Source organism: Manacus candei, unplaced genomic scaffold (assembly GCF_025592945.1).
Source record: "Manacus candei isolate 608988 ecotype Guabito, Panama unplaced genomic scaffold, ASM2559294v1 h1tg000050l, whole genome shotgun sequence".
NCBI classification, from domain to species: domain Eukaryota; kingdom Metazoa; phylum Chordata; class Aves; order Passeriformes; family Pipridae; genus Manacus; species Manacus candei.
Window position 1 is genome coordinate 7,638,601 of NW_026138098.1, and position 19,613 is coordinate 7,658,213.

Below are 19,613 nucleotides of genomic sequence, written 5' to 3' on the forward strand. Positions count from 1 at the left end.
CACAAGATGGAAAGTGAACTCTACTATGTGTGATTGACAAGGAGTCAGTACAGTGTTTCAGTGTTCATTTTAATTACCAAGTGTTTCTCTGAAGAAGTGTTGGATTGAGACCTTGGAATGTGCTAAGAATATGGTGATTTGGGTTGAGGAAGAGCGAAAAGAGAAAAGCTGATCTCTCTGAAAGGCATGTGGTGTTAGGAGCTCTCAGAGCACATTGTGGCAGAGATATTGTAGAATATCTTTATATTCTACAGGCAAGTTTTGATTCTGTTCTCTCACAACGGAAAGGAATTTAAAATCTTACTTTCCTAGCATATGAATAGGCACCTCTTTCAGATGGGGACACTGAACAGCAAATTAGGCAAGAGCTGTGGGGTAAGAAAAGCAAACATTGATGCAACACATATCTAGAGTCTTCAGAATACTTCCTCCACTTTGACTTGTTAAGTCTGAAATAAATTCTTAGTTCATTACAGATCAGGCTTGTCTTTCTTGTGTAATACCACAGCTGAACTGAGATGGTCCATATCCATATGACAAATCTTTTTAAGAAATGGGTTATACTGGGGAGAGATTTAAAAGCATGGGTCCAGTGGATCCATTTTAGACTTCCCCAGGAAAAGTGACTTTTCTTTAATCATTAGATAAATAAAAATGTTCTTGAGTGGCTTTAAAATACAGTGAACTCAATTCAGGAACCAAGTGCATTATTTCAGAAATAGTTTTATTTCAGAGAGGTTTTTGTTTGTTTGTGTTTTTGGTTCACAAACAGACTTACTATTTATATACTAAAAAAAAAAATCTTGTGCAGATAGCTTTGGCAGTCCAGTGACATGGTTATTCAAACCAGGAACACAACTCTTAGTTCTTTATCACAAAGCTCCAAGTGTAGGACTCTGTTTGTCCCTAACCACTGGAAGATTTTTCCTTGGGTATATTCCAAATTTAATGGCCAAGTCTGGGCCAGCATTGCAAGTGTATGCCACAAGATTTTGGATACCAACATCTTAGCAGGATTCAGAACTAAGGATTAAGTCTAAGTCTTTTCAGTGATCCCTGTATATAATATATATAAAATATATATGTATGTGTATATATATATACATATATATATATGCACACATATATGTATAGTAACCTGGCTATAGAGATATATAAGTATTATATAGAGATACTCAACAGAGTTAGACTGAGGGAATCTCCTGTGTGCTTGACACTTCTTTTTAACATATTTAGTCAATGTCCATCAACTGGGACAATCCACATAAAGTAGAAATCTTATAGAAAGAGCACTTGTGGTTATCAATAGAAATCTTGCAGGAAGAACACTTTTGGTTATGCCTCCGGGGGAGAAATATCCTCCTGCAGGGATTTTTTTCCCTTTTTTTCCCCCCTGTGGGATGAAAGGAGTTTTAAAAATTATTTTTTTTCACTTTCAAAAAAGATATAAACCTCAATCTTAAATTAATATTGACTGGGCAGTCAACACATTTTCATCTTTCCTTCAATACAATGTCTCTGTGCCCAAGTCAGCTATTTCAGATGTCTGAAAAAGCATTGCCTAATGCCTGCAAGCACTGTCAGAAATCAATAACTTTGAAATTTGTGCTATTTGTACTTTAAGTTTGGCATATCACTTTAATTCAGTCTGTTTACAGTAGATTAAAAGTGGGTATGGACAAGTGTCACAAAGCACATAAATGTGCTGAATATGATTTCTTTAAATTATAGAAGGAGTACAATTTTGACATTTGCAATATTAACTGGATCTTCATTGAAGCTCTGGAAAAAAAAAGGATGAATTCAAGATATCACAGGAAATAGCATTGTTTTGGTGATGACACAGAATGTGAAGTTATTGAGAACAATCATCCTAAAATATTTTTTTCCATATCAAAAATATTTTAAGAATTTGAAGTATCAAAAAGGACAAACAACTCAGACTAGCTCTGGTCATAAAGATTAGAACGTAATCAAGTTCAGAAATAATGATATTAATCTCAATTGTTTTAGATTTGTAATTCTGGGAACATCATGCTTACATTTCACTCTGGCAAGATGCCCTCCCCATACATGTTTAAACAAGTTCGCATTATTTTCTTATAAATTGTGTTCTACTGGATAATTAAACAAGTCAGAAACTTGGAGGGGACACATTGTCAGCATATAGGTAATTTTTTCAGCTTTAAATTTACTATAAAGTATTTACATTTTATCTTAACATTTTGTCTGCAAACAGTTGTTTCTTCTTTCATAAATTAATAACTCAGGAATTCCTACGAAAATGACTTCATCAGAAACCTCCTTTTTTTCCTTACTTGGTGCTGAAGATTCCTAGTCTTTTGGCCATTTATAAATTAAATTACACAGCTCAATTGCTCACATCTACAGCCTTTCTTTCTTTCTTTTCTTTCTTTCTTTCTTTCTTTTTTTCTTTCTTTCTTTTTCTTTCTATCTTTCTTTCTTTCCTTCCTTCTTTCTTTCTTTCCTTCCTTCTTTCTTTCTTTCTTTCTTCCTTCCTTCCTTTCTTTCTTCCTTTCTTTCATCAACTATTGCTGAGTTCAAAAGATGGCCTTTAGAAACCTTTTTTAGGTATGGCTTTGGTGTGTCTGCTTAAAGAAAATGGCAAATCCACATCCATATCCCTCGCAGATGGACAGACAGAGCATGGAGTCCTTCATATATGATTACTTTTACTGCCAAGTTATGATATAGTTTATTTAGGAATATTCAGAATACAGTTGCATGCAAATGACTTTCAATAAGTTTAGATCACCTAAAGTTTAGATCACCTAAAGTTTAGATCATCTAAACTGTCATCAGCTTTAGACAGCATCTAGGATGTCTGAATAGTTCAGCTTCATAATTTAAAAGTAGGCATTGTTGTTTTTCAAAGGAATTATGTCTGCCAGTAAAACTGCAGGACAGATGCAGACATTCCATCATAAAGGCTTTCTTTGGTGTGACCAGCAGGTAACTATATCCACCCAAAGAAAGTGCTGTAGATTTAAGTGTGTATCACATGAATAAACCAGAACTTGAACAGGTAGAGCTGTAGTTGATGCAGAAAAGTGTGGAGGGAAGAAACTGGAATTTCTCTGGCTTTCAGACCCCCCTTCCAGAGTGGCCTGTCATGTTCACTTCTGTGATGTGTGCAGTGCTCCATCAGAATTTTATAGCAGTAGCAGAGAAGCCAAGTAATGGGATTATGTGGTATTTTATTAGAGTAAACAGGTCTTGATTTTCAACACTGTTTCCAGCTGATGATCAATTGGATTACAGGAGAATTATCTCATCATAAGGTTTTTCCTAAACTATATATATAAAAAAAGCATGTGTTAATTAAGGAGATGTTGCTGACTCAAGAAATATTTAGTCTTTTCATCCTGAATTTATTGAATATCCTTTTATCTAATTTCAAATTCTGATCTGCTTCTTAATTTTTTTCCAAAGTGTTTGCAGGCATTCAGAGAATTGTGTAAACAAGCCAACAAACACCTCTCCCCAACCATCCCAAATAAAAAAACCTGCACCATAAGCCAAACAAACAAACAAACAAAGAAACAAAAACTCAAAAAAACAACCAAACAAACTCACAAAAGCCCACACCCTCACCCCCAAATCCCAAGAAGCCACAAAACCCCACACCCTCCGACCCAAAAAACCACAGAGCAAACAAAAAACCAAATATAACTGTACCTTTGGTAAAGAGACTGATATATGCAGCTGATGGCAGATATCTGAAAATAGGCAGTTTTGTTTCCTCAGTAGGACAAATTCTCAAGGCATTTACAACACTTGTTTCTTCCACTTCCATTTTTCCTTGTTCTTCTTTCACCTCTTGATATAAATATCTTGAGACTTTTTGTACCCAAAATTTCTCACCTCTGAGCAGACCGATCAAACAGAGACTGTGGAGATTAACACTGACAGAGTCGCTAACCTTTTGAAAAACTTCCAATAAAATTACAACTTTGGTGATACTATCAGGAGAAAAATTTATTTTATTTGTCAGGGCTAGTCTAGCAAATGTATAGAAAATACAGCTTTGAAAATCCAAGATGATAATTTTGCCTTTGGTCACTAAATTCTAAAATGAATTTAACCTCCATGCATCTTTTTTGACTTCCCTACACAGGGCAGGAGTCAGAGCATATTTGATCCTGCAACTTAGAAGAAGACATGTACAGTAAGTGAAAGCAGAATGTTCCTCTATGATTTAATATGCTTTGCTCTGTAAATGTGTGTGTATCTGGTGTAGCATGAGCAGTGAAAGCTGAACACCCATGACTAGCTAGAGCTGTGTACATTTGAAAAGAAAATCTCATCACTTTTACACACATTCCACACACAGAGTTGTCATCACTTTCAATTAAAGATGGGAAGGAAATGAATCTACATGTAAGTGAAGCATTATGCAAATACAATACCAACAGTCTCATTTTTAACATGGATTTTCTCAGATCCTGGTCAAGAATCTGATTTCAATGTTCTGAAATGTTTTAGTGTTTATGCTTTCCACAGTTATGTTTTTAAAGCAGTGTGGATGTTATATTCTTAGAGCAATTCGAACAATTAGAATAAGTAATTTTCTAGCTCTAATTTTTCTGCAAAGATGATGAGGTTCACTAATGTAAATATATTTTACATAGTAAGGTTTCAAGTTAACAAATCAATCTGTAGCCTTTGTTTAATTACATGAGTCGCTATTACCCAGGGGATGCTAAAGGTTGATGCTGCTGGCATATTTTTTGGAAGCTGAAGTTTCAAATGATGATGTTCTAGCATCTGAAGGGTATTGCTCTAGATTTTCTAGGCACCTGAATTAATAATAGTTAATATACGACATTTTATTTTTTGGTCATCTTTTATACTTTTACCTAGCTGCGTCACACTGAGTCTCTTTGATGGCTGTTTCCTCTTGTGCCATGGAATTCAGAGCCTTGTTTTGCTGAGGAGTCAGGAATCCCTTCCCACGTCAGCCTGCATTGTCCCCACCAACAGCCAGGGGGAGGTATTATCCCATTTTTAAAGGAACAAGCCATCAATCGAGGGATGCAAGGACCGGTCTGTCCTAACAACTCTTTCCTTACTAGTTTGGGCAAACATCAGTGTCTATGCCTTGATATCAATATTTAGAGATAAATGAAATAATTTCTATAAGATACAGAGCTTCACAAGTGGCTGCAGTTCTGTCTGTATTTTCACACTTTTTGGGTTAAGCAGTATGTCGTGTTTCTTCACTACAAACTCTGAACTGCATTGTACTGTTTTAGTGTTCGTGTATCTTTTCTACTGAAATCATACTCGGGTCATATATTACATGAATTCACAGAGGAATTCTGCAGCTTTGTTTTTCTTTATCTTTTTTTTTTTTTCTTTTTCCTTCCAGGTGGCCTGTTACTACACCAACCTCTGGTGAGGACAGGGAAGCAAGAGTTTAGGAAAAACTTCTTGGTCAAGAACAGCTGAGAATAGTCAGTTTTGGGAATTCACTATCAGGTCTGCTTAAAGCAGGGGCAGGGGGTGTAGTTTGTAGATGATGAATTTCTTTTCTTATACTTTTGCATCAATTAAGTCACTTTGTGATCTGGATTGCACTTCCACGTGTTTTTTATTTGATTGCTCTGTGAATGCTCATTGCTTACTTTGCTTTTGTTTTATGTTTTCTCTGATGCTTACTGAAAGCTCTAAACCCAAATAAATGACAGGTTCAGTAAAAACTCAATCATGCTTTTGTGCTGCAAAAGCCCATTCAAGGCTTCATAAGCCCCTCAAAATTGATTTTTGGAGCACTGTTATTTAATCTGCCCTTTACAAAACTTTAATGCCTTGAGCAAATCCTTCTTGCCTTATTCCCACCAAAAGGCACTTTGACTTTATGGTAAGCAGATAAATGTAAGACAAAAAAATGCAGTTCAGATTGTTCCCCCAGTCCCTTGTAATTCTCTAACTTCTCTATTCTCCCTTTCCCATTATTGAATAAAGCCTCCCGTGTAAACACTACTTTTTGTGCTCCAGTGGCACACAGACTTTTTCCCATCAGTTGCTTGCTCTCCCCCATCTGCTAGATCTGACTCATTAGTTCAGCTGCAGCTTTTCTTCACCTATTCACTCCCCAAAGAATTACATTTAAAGTTCATGGCACTGTTCTTATTCTGAGCATACTTTCTCTTCACATACCTACCAACCCTGAAGATAATACTGTGTAATGTTCCCTGGGCTCACTGACTCCAACTTCAATATTTTCTTGCAGAGTCTGGTCTTCAAAATGAGGTGTACAGCAGAGATGGCAAAGGGAATCTGCAGGCTAACTGTGGGCCAGGCAAGGTATTAATTCAGCTTTCAGCTCCTGGGTACGTTGTCACCTGAACTCCTGCCAGCCAGGCCAACCCAGTGCAGAGCTCCAACACTGCAGCTTTTGCAAGTGGAACTGGCTGCAAAACAACATCCACTGGGTTTGGGTCAGGTCTCTTTGCACGTGACGCCCTTTTAAGAGTTTGCTGTCAACCTCTAATTGACATGCAAAGGATGAGGCAGAAGGACATCCAGTAAAACTGAGTGCAGCAAAATTTGTGTTCTGACTTCACACACCTTCTCTGCCTGGCCTCCAGGGTCAGGTGGTTCTGATTACAGGTTGCTGTTTCTTGATGAGAGCATTTGGGACCTGGCTGCAAGGTGACAGGGAGTTTAACAGTGACCACTGTTAGGGGTTACACTTACCTCAACCTGCTTGGAGAGAAAAGTGTTTGAAGCACTGTCTCTTACTGAAGTTTTAGTATCAAATAACCCCACCATCCTCATTACTTTGTCTTTTCTTCATGAAAAATTTTCAAGAAAAGGATGCCAGCTATTGTAAACAGCTTCCAATTAGAAAGAACCCAGTAACTAAAAGTACTTAAATACTGAAGTACCATCAGTTAATGCTGGCAGCAAAGAGCTTGGAGTAGTTAGTTCTGTCTTCCAAATTATTTATACTGCGATGGCCTTTAAACTGTAATTCAGTGGTGATTGTGTTGTCACCTTGCTTCTAATGAAAGCTTCCTTACGAGCTGCACCTTATATATGTTATGTTATATTAATTGTCCTGAAAGTTTTTTTAATAAAACTCTATCAACAGAGTATTAAAAAAGCTTAAAAATCTTTAAAATGTTTGTTGTAGGTACTTCTGTATGGTTTATTCTTTTATTCTTCATTTGACTGAAGAAGCTCATGAGTGGAGTGATTGACAGACACAAATTGTAAGATGGACTTAGGTTTGACTGAAATCAACAGTGAGGCATCCATTGACTAAATTTTAACCCAGAGGGGGTAAAAGGCAATTGGAAAACAATGTGCAAAGAGCAGAAGCATTATGACTCCAGCCACAGAGTGGCTTGTGGTGTTTTGTCTGGTATATTTTTAAATTCTTGAAAAAACTAATAATGATTTGTAGCTACAATTTGTGGCACACTACTATACATAAACAATACTAATAAAACATGGTGCTTCAGTTCAGGAAAGCTGCATAGCTTGTGTGTTAATGGGACACCAGTTCAACACCCAAGTAACTTCAGCTACCCAAAACCACAATGATCCTCTAGAGAGAGAGTAGAGTACTAGTGCTGTCTCAGGGCTAATTTCCAGGACATGGAAATTAGTTTAGTCATAAATGGAAAGGATAGGGTCTACCTAAAAAATAGTTAAAAAAAGGTAATTTCTGCTGTGGAACAAATGTCCTTGTGATTTTGAAGAAGCTTTTTTGCACCTGTGGTCCTGTTAAAGACTGTGCAGCAGGTGGATATTCTGAGCAACTGTATGTAGCATGAACTTTCTTCTCAGATTTTGTTTTTCAAACATGGTTTTGCATTTTAAACTTTGTTTTGGTTAAAACATTTTAACCCTTTTTCATTTTTGGTGGTAGTTGTTCAGAGATGAGTCAAAATACTGGCAGGAGGAGTGTTTAGGGGCAATATTCAGAATTTTGGATGCATGTTTTCCAGCTGTCTTGTTATTTCTGAACTGTCAGTGACATTTTATTTGACTTTTAAAACTTAAAACATGATTTCGGTTTTACTGTAATAATAATCACCCCACAAAATCTGTGTTTTACAACAGCATAAGTAGCTATTAATGCAGAGATTTGCAATGTGTTGCTTTTATAGGCCAAATAACTTCTGTGTGTATATAAGTATTCAGGACATTAAAGCATGAATGATTTTGTAAAAAGTGGATTTCAGTCTTATTTTCAGTTGCTATACCCTGCTGTGAATGGTGTAGCTATTTCTGATTTAGACTTCTAAATAACAGAAGAATTATGCTACCTCTCTATTAGATATACAGATAACTTCTATACAAAGCTTATTATGTGCCATAATAGTGTCAAAATTACTAGCAAAGAAGTAATCATCTCTCTGTATCACCCAGTTCAATTTGTACTGAAGCGTTTGGGAGGCCAACTTGTTTCATTAAATACCAGCTACTTGAAAGGGTGAAGCTGTCTTGAATTGTCAATGCTATCACCACCTTAGCACCTTCTAATTATCCTGAAATATTCTAGAAATCTGGTCTTTGTGTTTGTTTTTCCAATTCTGTCCTTGTAGGAACAGCAGAGAATAGATTTTGTGACTATATAACAGTACAGGCCTCTTCCTATTAAACAACCAAAACACAAAAGTTGTGACTTAATCAGTTGCAACTTGACATCACTATTACAACTTCACCGAAAGAACCAGTACTCTGTGCAGGTTTTTTTGGGTTAAAAAAAGCCCCTTCTGTGACTGTTGCACTCTCTGTATATCCTGGCATATGCTAAGCTTTTAAATAAGTGTTTCTGAAGTACCTCACAACAGTTTAGCTCCATCTGCCATCCAGTTTTTGCTGCAAAAGTGGCCAGCCTGATCATCTCCCATCTCATGAGGCAAGGCAAACTCCTTTAGGCAAAATTTATTGCAAGGAAAGGCAAATTCCTTAAGTCAAATGAGCCAAATAGCTTGTTGACAAAACTGCCAAGGAACGTATACGCTGACTTAAAAAAAAAGAAATAAAAAAATTAATAAGACCAACCCAAACACCTGAACACATTTGGTTGCAGCTAGAACATAAAAACACCTGAATCAAATTTCCCACATTTGAAAACAAGGAAATCTGGAAACTGATGCTATTTCAGGCTAATTGCATTTTGTTGGGTTTCGGGAGAGCGGTCCATAGTAGCAACTGGGGGAAAAACCACTAAATAGTTCTCTGTTTGAACCATCTGTCACGAATATGGGACATATGTTCTCTTTGTTTATTCAGGAGCCAAGTGGAAGCCGATACACTCCGCTCGGCCCCGGCCCCTGGACCGCACCGCGCACCGCAGGGATGCGGGTCCCGGCTCGGCGGGCGCGGGGCTCGCCCGCCCCATTCAGGGACGCAGGGGAGGGACGGGCGGTGCCTCCGCTGCCCCCGGGTCGCTGCGGGACGCCTCGGGCTTCCCCCGCGGGCGGCGGGGCCGGCAGGAGGAGGCTGTGGCCGCCGATCCCCCGCGGAGGCCGGGCGGGGACCGGGTCATCCCTGGGGCCGCCGCCTCTCCCCCGTCTCGCTCAGCGGCCGCTCGGAAACGCTCCGGAGCCGCCGGGGCTCCGCTCTGGGCGGCGGAACCGGAGGGGCCGCGCCTCCCGCCCGTACCCATTTCCCTGCCAAACTTTGGCCGCCGCCGCCGCTGCCGGCGGTGACACCCGCGCCCACCCCCGCCCCGCCCCGGCGGAGAGCGCTCCGCGCAGCCTGCGCGCCCCCGCGCACCGCCCCGGCCCCGCCAGGCAATAAAGTTGCCGTCTGGGGGCTGAAGGGGCGAATTGCCCCGGGGGGCTCGGGGAGCCGCGGGTGCGGGGCTGCCGGCGGGGCCGGGCGGGCGCTGCGGGTCTCGGGTGTGCCCCCCCCTCCTCCCGCCCCCGTGTGCTCTCGGTCCCTCCCTGGGAACAGGCGCTGCCCACCCAAGGAGGCGACCGGCGCTCCTGCCCCGCTGCCGCTCGCTCGCACACACACAGACACACACACACATATACCCGTGCGTGCGCCTCTGGCTCCGCACTGGAGTCAGTGCTGGTGCGTGCAGGTTGCTCAGACCTGAAATCTGAGGGAAAAGCTCAGCGTTTGCGTCGCTGCTCCTGCCGCCGGTGGTGGTAGCGGTGAAGAGAAGAGGGGCTTGTGTGATTTTTTTTTTTCTTTTTCTTTTTTTTTTATTCCCCCCCATTGAATTCAATGGATGTGAACTTGGAACCTTTGGACCTCGGTGGTTTTGGAATATCTACATGCTGATCCTTTTTATTTTGACACATCAGGTTGTTTGGGGAAACCATCCGAAGACAGCAAGATGTTTCTCGCTCTCTTGTACTTCGCTTTGCCCTTAGTGGGTAAGTTGCTGGTGCCTGATTTCGGTCTGTACATCGCTTCCTAAAGCAAAGCGTAGAGTTTACGGGATCGGGAGCCTGACGGTTGTCAGTCTATTGTTTAGGCAGAATAGTGAAGTTTCCAGTAGTTTTTATGGCTCTGTCTCACATCAGTTAGCCTGGTCCACATTTAAAGCTTTGTGAGGTTACAGACTTGGATACTTGCCTGTCTAGCCTCTTGTTAAACTGGGTTCTCGCAAGTTGTAGGGAAACTTTTCATTTAAATAAAAGAAGGCTGCCTGGGGAGGGTGGGGGGGTGACAAGAGCCAGCTGAAGGACTGTATCTTCACCTGCACCTGGCAGCGTGCCCGAGTGCTAGTGGTTTACAGCCCAAACTGGTTTCCTTTCCACAGGAGATGTTTGCGTTTCCATCCGCATGTGTCTGAGGGAGCATGACAGGGGCACGATGGAGAGGAGAGAGTTAATGTAATTTGCTTTGTTCTCCTGCAAAAGCATCATGCGTGGAGAGAAATGGGGGGTAGAGAGGGGGAGAAGAGTAATAAATTCTACCTTTATACATATAGAATAAGCAAAAATGTGTACAGCCTTTAAAAAGTGACGCCAAGACAGGCTAATATCAATCAGTGAGGATACTTATCTCTCTGAGCGGGCTGTTCCTGGATGTAATTGAAATTACAGCAAAGCTCTTGTGGAAAGGGAGAGTGAATATTTAACCCCTCAGTTAAACCCTCGGATGGAAAGCTGATTTGTTTCACCAAAGTGGATCTATGGAATAACGAATGCTTGTTTTGTCAGGCACAGTAACCCCTGAGGGTTTTCTTTCCTTTTTGTGTTTCCTCATAAATCAACCATCGGGGTTAAAACTTACCTTTTCTTTGGACTTCCTCAAAAAGTGGATCTAAACCCTGTGTCCTTTTTTTCTAAGGCGTAGCACGAAGCCAGGTTTGCCAAGTGCTGCCCGTGGGGTTGGCTGCATGTGCTACGTGAGGAGGTGCCCGGTGCTTCCCAGATGCTTCTTTGGAGCCCCGGTTAAATCCGCCTTCTCCCTCAAGGAGTGTTTGTTGGTTTATGTCTCCTCTCTGTAGATGTACTTTTGTGTGCAGAAGTGAGCGGGTTGCCTGGAGGGGACCGCCTCGACTGCGTGAAAGCCAGCGATCAGTGTCTGAAGGAGCAGAGCTGTAGTACTAAATACAGGACACTGAGGCAGTGTGTAGCCGGTAAAGAGAGCAACTTCAGCCGGGCCACGGGCCTGGAGGCGAAGGACGAATGCAGAAGCGCCATGGAAGCTCTCAAGCAGAAATCCCTGTACAACTGTCGCTGTAAGAGGGGCATGAAGAAGGAGAAAAACTGCCTGCGCATTTACTGGAGCATGTACCAGAGCTTGCAGGGTACGTTGCAAAGCACAGAGCCGCCCCACTCCCCCGTGCAGGGTGCGGGTTTGCAGCCGCTCACATCCGCAGTTTAGCGGCTGCCACTGAGCCCACCCGGGCTCTGACCCCGCAGCTCACATTGTGCTCTTCAGCTGCGAACTGAGGACCTTTCATCCCCCTCAAGGCCAGCTGCTGCTCCGTCTCCTGTTGTTGGGAAATCCACAATGAGAGTTTCCTCCAGGGGACCCAGCTGACCTTTCTAAACCAGAGTCGAAAGATGAGGGCACTAGCATGTGCAAGAGCCACAAAAACAATCATTTGGAGACGTTTTCCTAATAATATTAGAACTCATTAGTTAGGACTCACCTAACAAGATCACAGGACACTGGGACTAGTTTCTTAGCTTTTTGCTGGAAGTTAAATGTAATATGAAGAGGAGCACTGTTTTAAGGAAAAGTTTATTTTTTCCTTTCCTGTATTTCCCTGGGCATGCTGAGGCAGAAACAACACCCCAAGTTTATGGTTCCTGGAGGACTTAGATATGCCAGTTAGAAGGGATGTGACACTGGTTGACTTGTAGCTTCTGTTATTCATATCACTTGCAAATTTCCCCCAGTGTACTGAGAACAGTCAGGTCCTCGTTTGAGAGACAGCATTTTTAGCATTTGTAGCTCTATTTGGCTCTAAGTTGCTTCTGCAGAACAAGAAATAATGCGTTCCTGTTCATTTATCCGTATGTTTTAATAAGTCAATATATGTTTTTCAGCTACCTAAAATAATGAATATTTTCTGTATCATAAAAAGTTTATCTTCCACTAGCATCTTGTTAGGAGTGTTTTGTTCCAAAGATGCTAGTTTTTGGCTGTTAGCTGGGCTTCTCTAAAAAAGAGCTCTGCTATTATGGTGAAGAGGGGCACCCTTGCTTCTCTCCTGCTGGCATGAGATGGGACAGTCTCTGTGATGTCACAGGCTGTCTCTGAAACTTATGACCTTATCCAAGGAGGAAGGAGAGAAAAGATCTAGTGACAGTTTCTTTCAGGTGTTTTTATAGATAAGTAGCCACTAAAACAGGTTAAAGGGGAGTACGTTTTTCTGCTACAGAGTAAAAGTAAACAAATCTTACCCTGACTTTTTGTCTAAGAAAAAAATCCGAATATTTTTTTGTCCTTAGGAAATGACTTGCTTGAAGATTCCCCTTATGAGCCAGTTAACAGCAGACTATCAGACATATTCAGGCTAGCACCAATTGTATCAGGTAAGCAGATTTAACATTCTTTAACTGATACTTGATTTTGTAATTGAATTATGGAACTTTAAAGCACTACTCTCATAAGTAAAAAGAAATGATAATGGCTTCCTGGATTTAGGAAGTTCATGATATAGTTGCACAAAAGAAAAGACTAATCGGTTTTGAAATAATAGTTAGAACTGAAAGAATGCTTGGCAGAATGGCAATTTGTATTCTTTTTGAGTCATTCTTGACAATAAATGCTAAATTTTCCTGTAGGTGGCAATCTGATTCCCTGTGTTCCCAATTTACAAATCAGTTCTTTTTTGGGAATTTGGTCAGTGCAAGTTACCTGCTATTGACATTATGGAAGATCAGAAGATAGATCTTTCTAATGTTTGCATAAGGGAATGCTTTATAGTTTAATACAGTTTTGTTTAAAACAAAATTCAGAGTTAAGGTAAGGTTTGTCTTCTTTTCTGGAACTGCTGCCTGTTTAAAGAGCCTATTCACAACTTCCTCCTTTTTCTGGTTTTGTGTTTGTTGTTTTGGTTTTTTTCCCCCTTGGTGTGTGGCTGTCTCTAAGAACCTTTTTATCATATTTCGAATATGTTGCTTGGTGATTTAACTGTGATGTTTGTTCTTTATCAGCCTAAATTATACTCATTCTGGATAATATTTATTGAAAACACCATTTTGGGGGGGGCACTCACTGGGGTTACAGCTTGGAATTGCATTTCTTTTTAGGAGTTTCAGGAAGTCTTGTGAGGATGCAGTCCGTACTCGGGACATTTATTTGTTTAGCTACATAAATTGAACGTGTGTAAATTGGACAGTGCTGAAGCTGTAGTTAACTGACATGCTATGGATAAGCAGTAGGAGATGGCTCTTTAAAAGAAAAAAGGAAAAGACCAGTGAGAGTGGCTTGACCAATTTCTGGATATACTTACACTTTTTAGAACTCAAAGTCCCATTAAAAGCCACGGGGGCTTAGGTTGTTAAGTATTTAATGGTACAGGTTTTCAAAGGCATATAGATACATAAAATGTAGGTAACTGCCCATTGGGATTTTCAGAGAGGACTAAGTGATGTAAAAAGGCGTTAGATGCCCAGGCAGTTCTGAAAATTCTAAGTGCTTAATGCATCTTTAGGTATCTTAATGCCTTTGAAAATCGCCCCTTTAGTCACTTTTCAAAATGTGACTTCAGATCCTTATTCTATACATCTTTTTAAAACATTATCCCGATTTTTGGGGCAATTCTGTTGGAGAAATAGTAGAGAGCAATGATTAATGTCAGAATAATCTTTATTTCTCTTATTTTTTATTGCTTAAAACTCCAACTTAATACAAAACAAAGACAAAATCAATGCAGAGGAGTTCCAGGCAGTTTTCTTAAAATTTATGATCAGGCTGCCTAGGGCCAAATTGTAATCTACCTCAGCAGTTTTATGATCTCCATAGAAATACCCTACATACATTCTGCCTTTGTTAGTTTTTAGATTCCCCGTTTACTTGCAAAGTAATTATCTTAAAAATGTAATAATTTTTTTCAGTAGCTGTTCAGTGCAACAGTGAAATAAGACATAGTTGCCAGCCATTGATTTCCATCCTATCACAGTCTTTTCAGATGGCAGTGGACTGGTCAGGTCTCATTCTGTGTTACTAGTGCACCCCAAATTGCCATGCATTGATCAGAAGTTTCAGGTTTACAAGGATAGGAGGTCTGGATTCACAGGGAGCAATAGAAAAAAGTTGTAATCCAGTGGAAAAACACCAGTATTTGAAAGTATTGTCAACTGAAAGAAAAAGATTAGCAAAAGCATTTTTCTTATCGTCATGGTTACTATTGCGTGTTACATTCTCTAAAGCTGCCTAGTCTTAGAGATTTTTTGCAGCACTCTGCAAATACCCCAAGCAGCAGAACTTGGTAAGATTTCTAGATCTTGATTAGAACAAACAAACAAAAAATCCCTGTACAAGTACTGTTGGCAGGGGTTTCATAACTGTTGTTCTGCTAATATGGTCACTGTGTTTATAGATGTTGCTGCAGCATTCCCTCTCATTTAAGTTATTTGGGTTTAATTGAAAGCAGTGATTAACCCTTTCATATCACAAAGGCCATTTGTGATACTGTATTGCTAAGATGACTGTTTGTGTGACATAAGCCTTTTGTAGCATACATAAGTCTGAGAAATGAAGGACAGTTTAGTTGCAGTTGATGTATTTTTATACTGAAAGATGTTCAAAAATGCATCTTCTATGGAAACAGGATGCCACGTTTTCTTTAATTCAAGCATCAATATGTTGATTTAAAACAAAAATCAGAAATATATTGCTAAACCTGTTAGTTCCAATTTTCTCCCTAGTTCCTGTAATGTTAATGTAACAAATCATGTTCCACTGTTCCATCCATGTTAATGGATGCAGTCTTGTTACTAAGGTGAAGCATCTGTATTTTTAAGTGGTCTGCATTATAGAGGGGCTGGTGGTGTAGTTAGTCTAGAACTAGAAGGAAAAGAGAAGCGTTCTATATAAAATTTAAAACAATGTCCAAGGGCATAGAGAAGAAATACGTAACTCACTAAATTATTTATTGCACTTTTAGCTGTTAAAAACAGGTTATCAGTATTTAGTTAATAATAATAAGCATGAATTCTGCATTTGAGTAACTACTTAAAGTTTGCAAGGAAACTGTAATTTATTAAAAAAAAAATTACTGGCTGAAAGAGGAATGTGAGGTCAGTTCTTGATTTCCTTGTGATGATGAGAGTATTCAGGGATATTTTGTTGCTTTCCATCTGCACTTTAGGTTCATAATTTAGCTCCTTCTATAAAGTGACTCCTCACATGGCCAAAGCCTGGACTGTGAGCCTTCCTAGTTGAAGGACTAGACTGTCTTGGTTTTTTGTTTTGGGCATATCTAGGTTTGAATTTTCTTTATAACTACAATGTCTGATGTGATGCTTCTGCCTCAAGGGTGTGAATTTCTTGCTGTTAGGCAGCTCTTCAAATTACTGAAAACTTGTGCATGTGTTCTAGAGGGTAACAGATTTGGGTTAGTTATTGTGACGTAAAGATTTTGCTTAAGCAGACATTTTTTGCTTGAACCTTTGCAACTTCTGAGAGGTGAAAACATTTTAAGGTCATTGACTTCTGTCACAACTACAGTAAATGCAAAATCTGTTGATAGGATTTCAGAGGTGCGTTTCACAGTAAATTAAAGATAGATGCTGCAATTAGTCACTACTTAAAGCTATCTATGGCTTTTTACTACCTGGAGAGCAGTTTGCCTCTTAAATTTGTGTTGTTTCTGACATTGAGCCATGTAACTGGAAGATATATTATTACTATTTTGGTATCAGCTGATACACTATAGTGGTCATCTCTGGCATGTTGTAAGAAAATATCCTGCATAAAAACTGTAGCTGCAAAAAACCCATAGAAATTATTAACAAAATAATATCTCTGAAATGTGTCATTTATATCAACACAAAAGGGAGAGCCACTACATCTGAATAAAATGCCTTAAGCCATATCTGTGAAGTGGTGTAAATAAAATCCGGAGTGTAATAAAGGTTTGACTATTTAGATCAACGCGTTCAGGATGACATAATGCTCTCCTCCCATGGATTCACTTTTAATTTGCCTAGTTGTTCACAGGCTTATTATCCCATTGTTCAGCTTTGCAAATCTTTTCTTTTTTCTTTTTCATCTATTATGTTCAGAAATAATCTTAAAGGACAGGCTCTTGAAACACACAGGGTTTGCTGTTAGTCTGTGGAGAATTGGTTGGTTACGTGCTGCTAGTTTCCAGTTGCTAAAACACAAGACAGGTAGAAATTAATTATTTTGCCAATATTTCTTGTTAGTGTAGTAAACCATTTTTGAGAAGTGCCTTTTGTATCATTAACAAATGAGAGAAAGAAAATGGCTCATACGATTGTATGTCAGAAGTATTTCCTCATTCTGCTGTTTTCCTCAGAGGCTGTTTACTCTAAAGACTCTGAAAATGTTCTGTTGTAGAAAGTGCCTTGAAGCTTTTATTTAGAAAAGAGTATATTTTATGTTTATTATGGCAGACCTGTAAATTAAAACCAAGAATTCAGTAGACAGCACATGGGGCTTCTTGCTGGATTGTATCATTCCACGTTAGAACATGGGTAATGCAGTACATGAAGTTAGCATGTTTGACTTGCATGCTGAATAAGCTGTAAGACAAACAGTTATGGTCAACAAGGTGGCCTTTTACTGTATGTAAAAAGTTGAGACTATAACAAGTTAGCAGTGCTGGAATTCTCAGGAATTCTCAGCTGTGTGTACTGGTGGCTGTTACACTCTGTGGGATGTATGAAGATGTCTCCCTCTAGGATCCCACTGCTGCTCAGAGGGAGAGTGGGTTGGTTATTAGTTCCCATCTTCTTTTTCCTTTGAATTTTTCAAAGTCTTTTAGGCATCCTGTAGAGTTGGCATTCACAAATCAGAAAGTTGATTGTGGGAAAGAATGAATCCAGTGTGCAAAACACTTCCCTAAGCATGTGACAGGCTTTTATAAGGGGATAGTTTCCTCTCCCCAGCATAAAACCTTCTCTGAGTATTGATGACAGCTGCCTGGCCCCTCCCCAGTAATTTTTTCTTCTCTGAGATGGGGTAGAGACCTCACTGAGAATGGACTGCAAGTGTTTTCCTTTGGAAAAGTTGCCATCATCACAGGTGAGGGAGGAAGGCTGGGGCTTTTCAATTGGAATTCTCAGGTTTGAGAGAAAGAGAGCTTCCTTTTTCATGTACTTCTCCTTGTACCTTCTCGTTCTGCTACTTCTGTAAAGAGGGGTTGTAGAATTAGAACAAGCTGTGTTGGAGTGCATTAATTCCCCTGAAACTTTCATAACCCCAAAATTCTTTTAATCAAGAGTGGAACGTTTCCCCATTGATTTTTTTTTTTTTTTTTTTTTTTTTTTTTTTTTTTTTTGCTGTTCTTGATCTAATATAAGAACTGTGTTCTGGATAACAGGTCCCTGATACTATAATTATTATTTATTTATTTTTTCCTACTTGGTAAAGTACTTTTCTTTTGTAGAAGCCATACATAGCATTTTTTAGATTGTTTATCAGAAAGATAAGTTAGTCTGTGTCCTAGCCAAGGGATTCACTGCTTTTTCCTTTTTGGGTTAGTGGCATGTGAATTAGTGGCTTCTCCCATGAATTAATACTGTGTGACATTCCCAATTCCCATTGCCTGAGGCCTCTAATCTTGTTCCTGTTCTGAAATCTGTGTATATTTCAAGTGCCACATATTTTTCTAATTTAACACTGTGTCTTTTTATGACATTTCTTTAAGATTTTTTGAGATGCCACATTTCTGCAGAGGCAGTTTTAATTTACAAAATATTGAAAATGTTGATTTCTCTTGACTCTTTACAGTGCTCTTATTAGGTCTGACCTCCCATATCATAGTAGTTCAGTTAAAAAAACCAGATACTTCATGTTAGTTACCTTGCACATACACCCAAGTTCATGAAAAATAAACCAGATCTTATTAGGTTAACAGGAATCTTGCAGTCTGATTCTGTTCCCACTGAAGTAAGCAAAACACATCACAATCTTTTTATTTGATTATGATATATTCTGTTTCCTGATATAATTTTTTGAGGGCTCTAATTCTCGTTTTCTGATATGTGGTCAAGCCTTTTGATAACAGAAAAGTAAAAACTTCTTAAATTTAGCCTACATTAGATTGTCACATGCACATGCAAACTGTGTTTTGCTTTGTAAGGTAATATATTGCAATAATAGCCCTTGGACCAATATGTAGTACTGGTTTTGCACAAATCCAGACTAACTCTTTTTTTCCCAGTGAGAATTTATGTCCTGTTGCAAGAAAAAACCAAACAACACAGGCATCTATTTTAGCTGCATTTAACAAAATGAAAATAGTTTGATAAAAATAAATCTGAGTGTGTCCAGTGTTTGTGTTCTTTGACATTTCTGTCTGCAGATTTTCTTTGCAGAGACAACTAGGCTGGCTTCCAGTCAGATAACAAGTTATCAGGGTGCATAGATACCAGATTTCCACTTCTGCATTTTTATAATCAGATTGGACTTCACACAAAAGAAAATCACTTTGGTTACTGTTGGCTTGCAGGAGCTCTTTGAATTTCCTGTTTTCTGCATTTCTTGAAGCTAGATCTGATTATGAGGGGGGAATTAAGTACCTTGCTGATTGACTGGCCTATAAAGGCAGTGCCTACGCACTTTACCTTCAGCAGGATCATGAACAGGCCTTGAAAAATAGGAATATGTAAACACTCATGCACATTGCTTTCAGTGGTAAGATTACTGGAACCTTTTTGCTAATTTTTTTGAAGAGCTGTAAAACAGAAGAAAAGGTCTTTGTTCCTGAAGTGTTTAAAATGCACAGCTTTGAGCAAATGTAGAGCTTCTGCTTGTCCAAGTAGTCTAGGCAGGCTTTGTCAACCTGTTTAAACATGGGGAAACAAGATGAAATCCATTCCACGGGAGGAGGAAGCATCTGGTGATACAACACAGACATATAAGCATATATACTCAGCATCTACATTAATGCTGAGAGTAGTAAGAGAGAATAGTTAGGAGGAAACTGGAAGGAGAGCAGTATTTTCCTGAAACCT

The 19,613-nt window shown here is 39.4% G+C and overlaps 1 protein-coding gene across 1 annotated transcript in view; it reads left to right on the forward strand.

The window, feature by feature from the left end:
• The first annotated feature begins 9,563 nt into the window (after positions 1 to 9,563).
• Positions 9,564 to 19,613, forward strand: part of GFRA1 (GDNF family receptor alpha 1) — a 145,169-nt gene continuing 135,119 nt past the window's right edge. Inside the window, exons 1-3 of the mRNA XM_051801181.1 lie at positions 9,564 to 10,373; positions 11,456 to 11,758; positions 12,912 to 12,995. Coding sequence (XP_051657141.1) covers positions 10,334 to 10,373; positions 11,456 to 11,758; positions 12,912 to 12,995 — 427 coding nt within the window. The 5' untranslated portion in view covers positions 9,564 to 10,333. The remainder of the gene's footprint in view (positions 10,374 to 11,455; positions 11,759 to 12,911; positions 12,996 to 19,613) is intronic.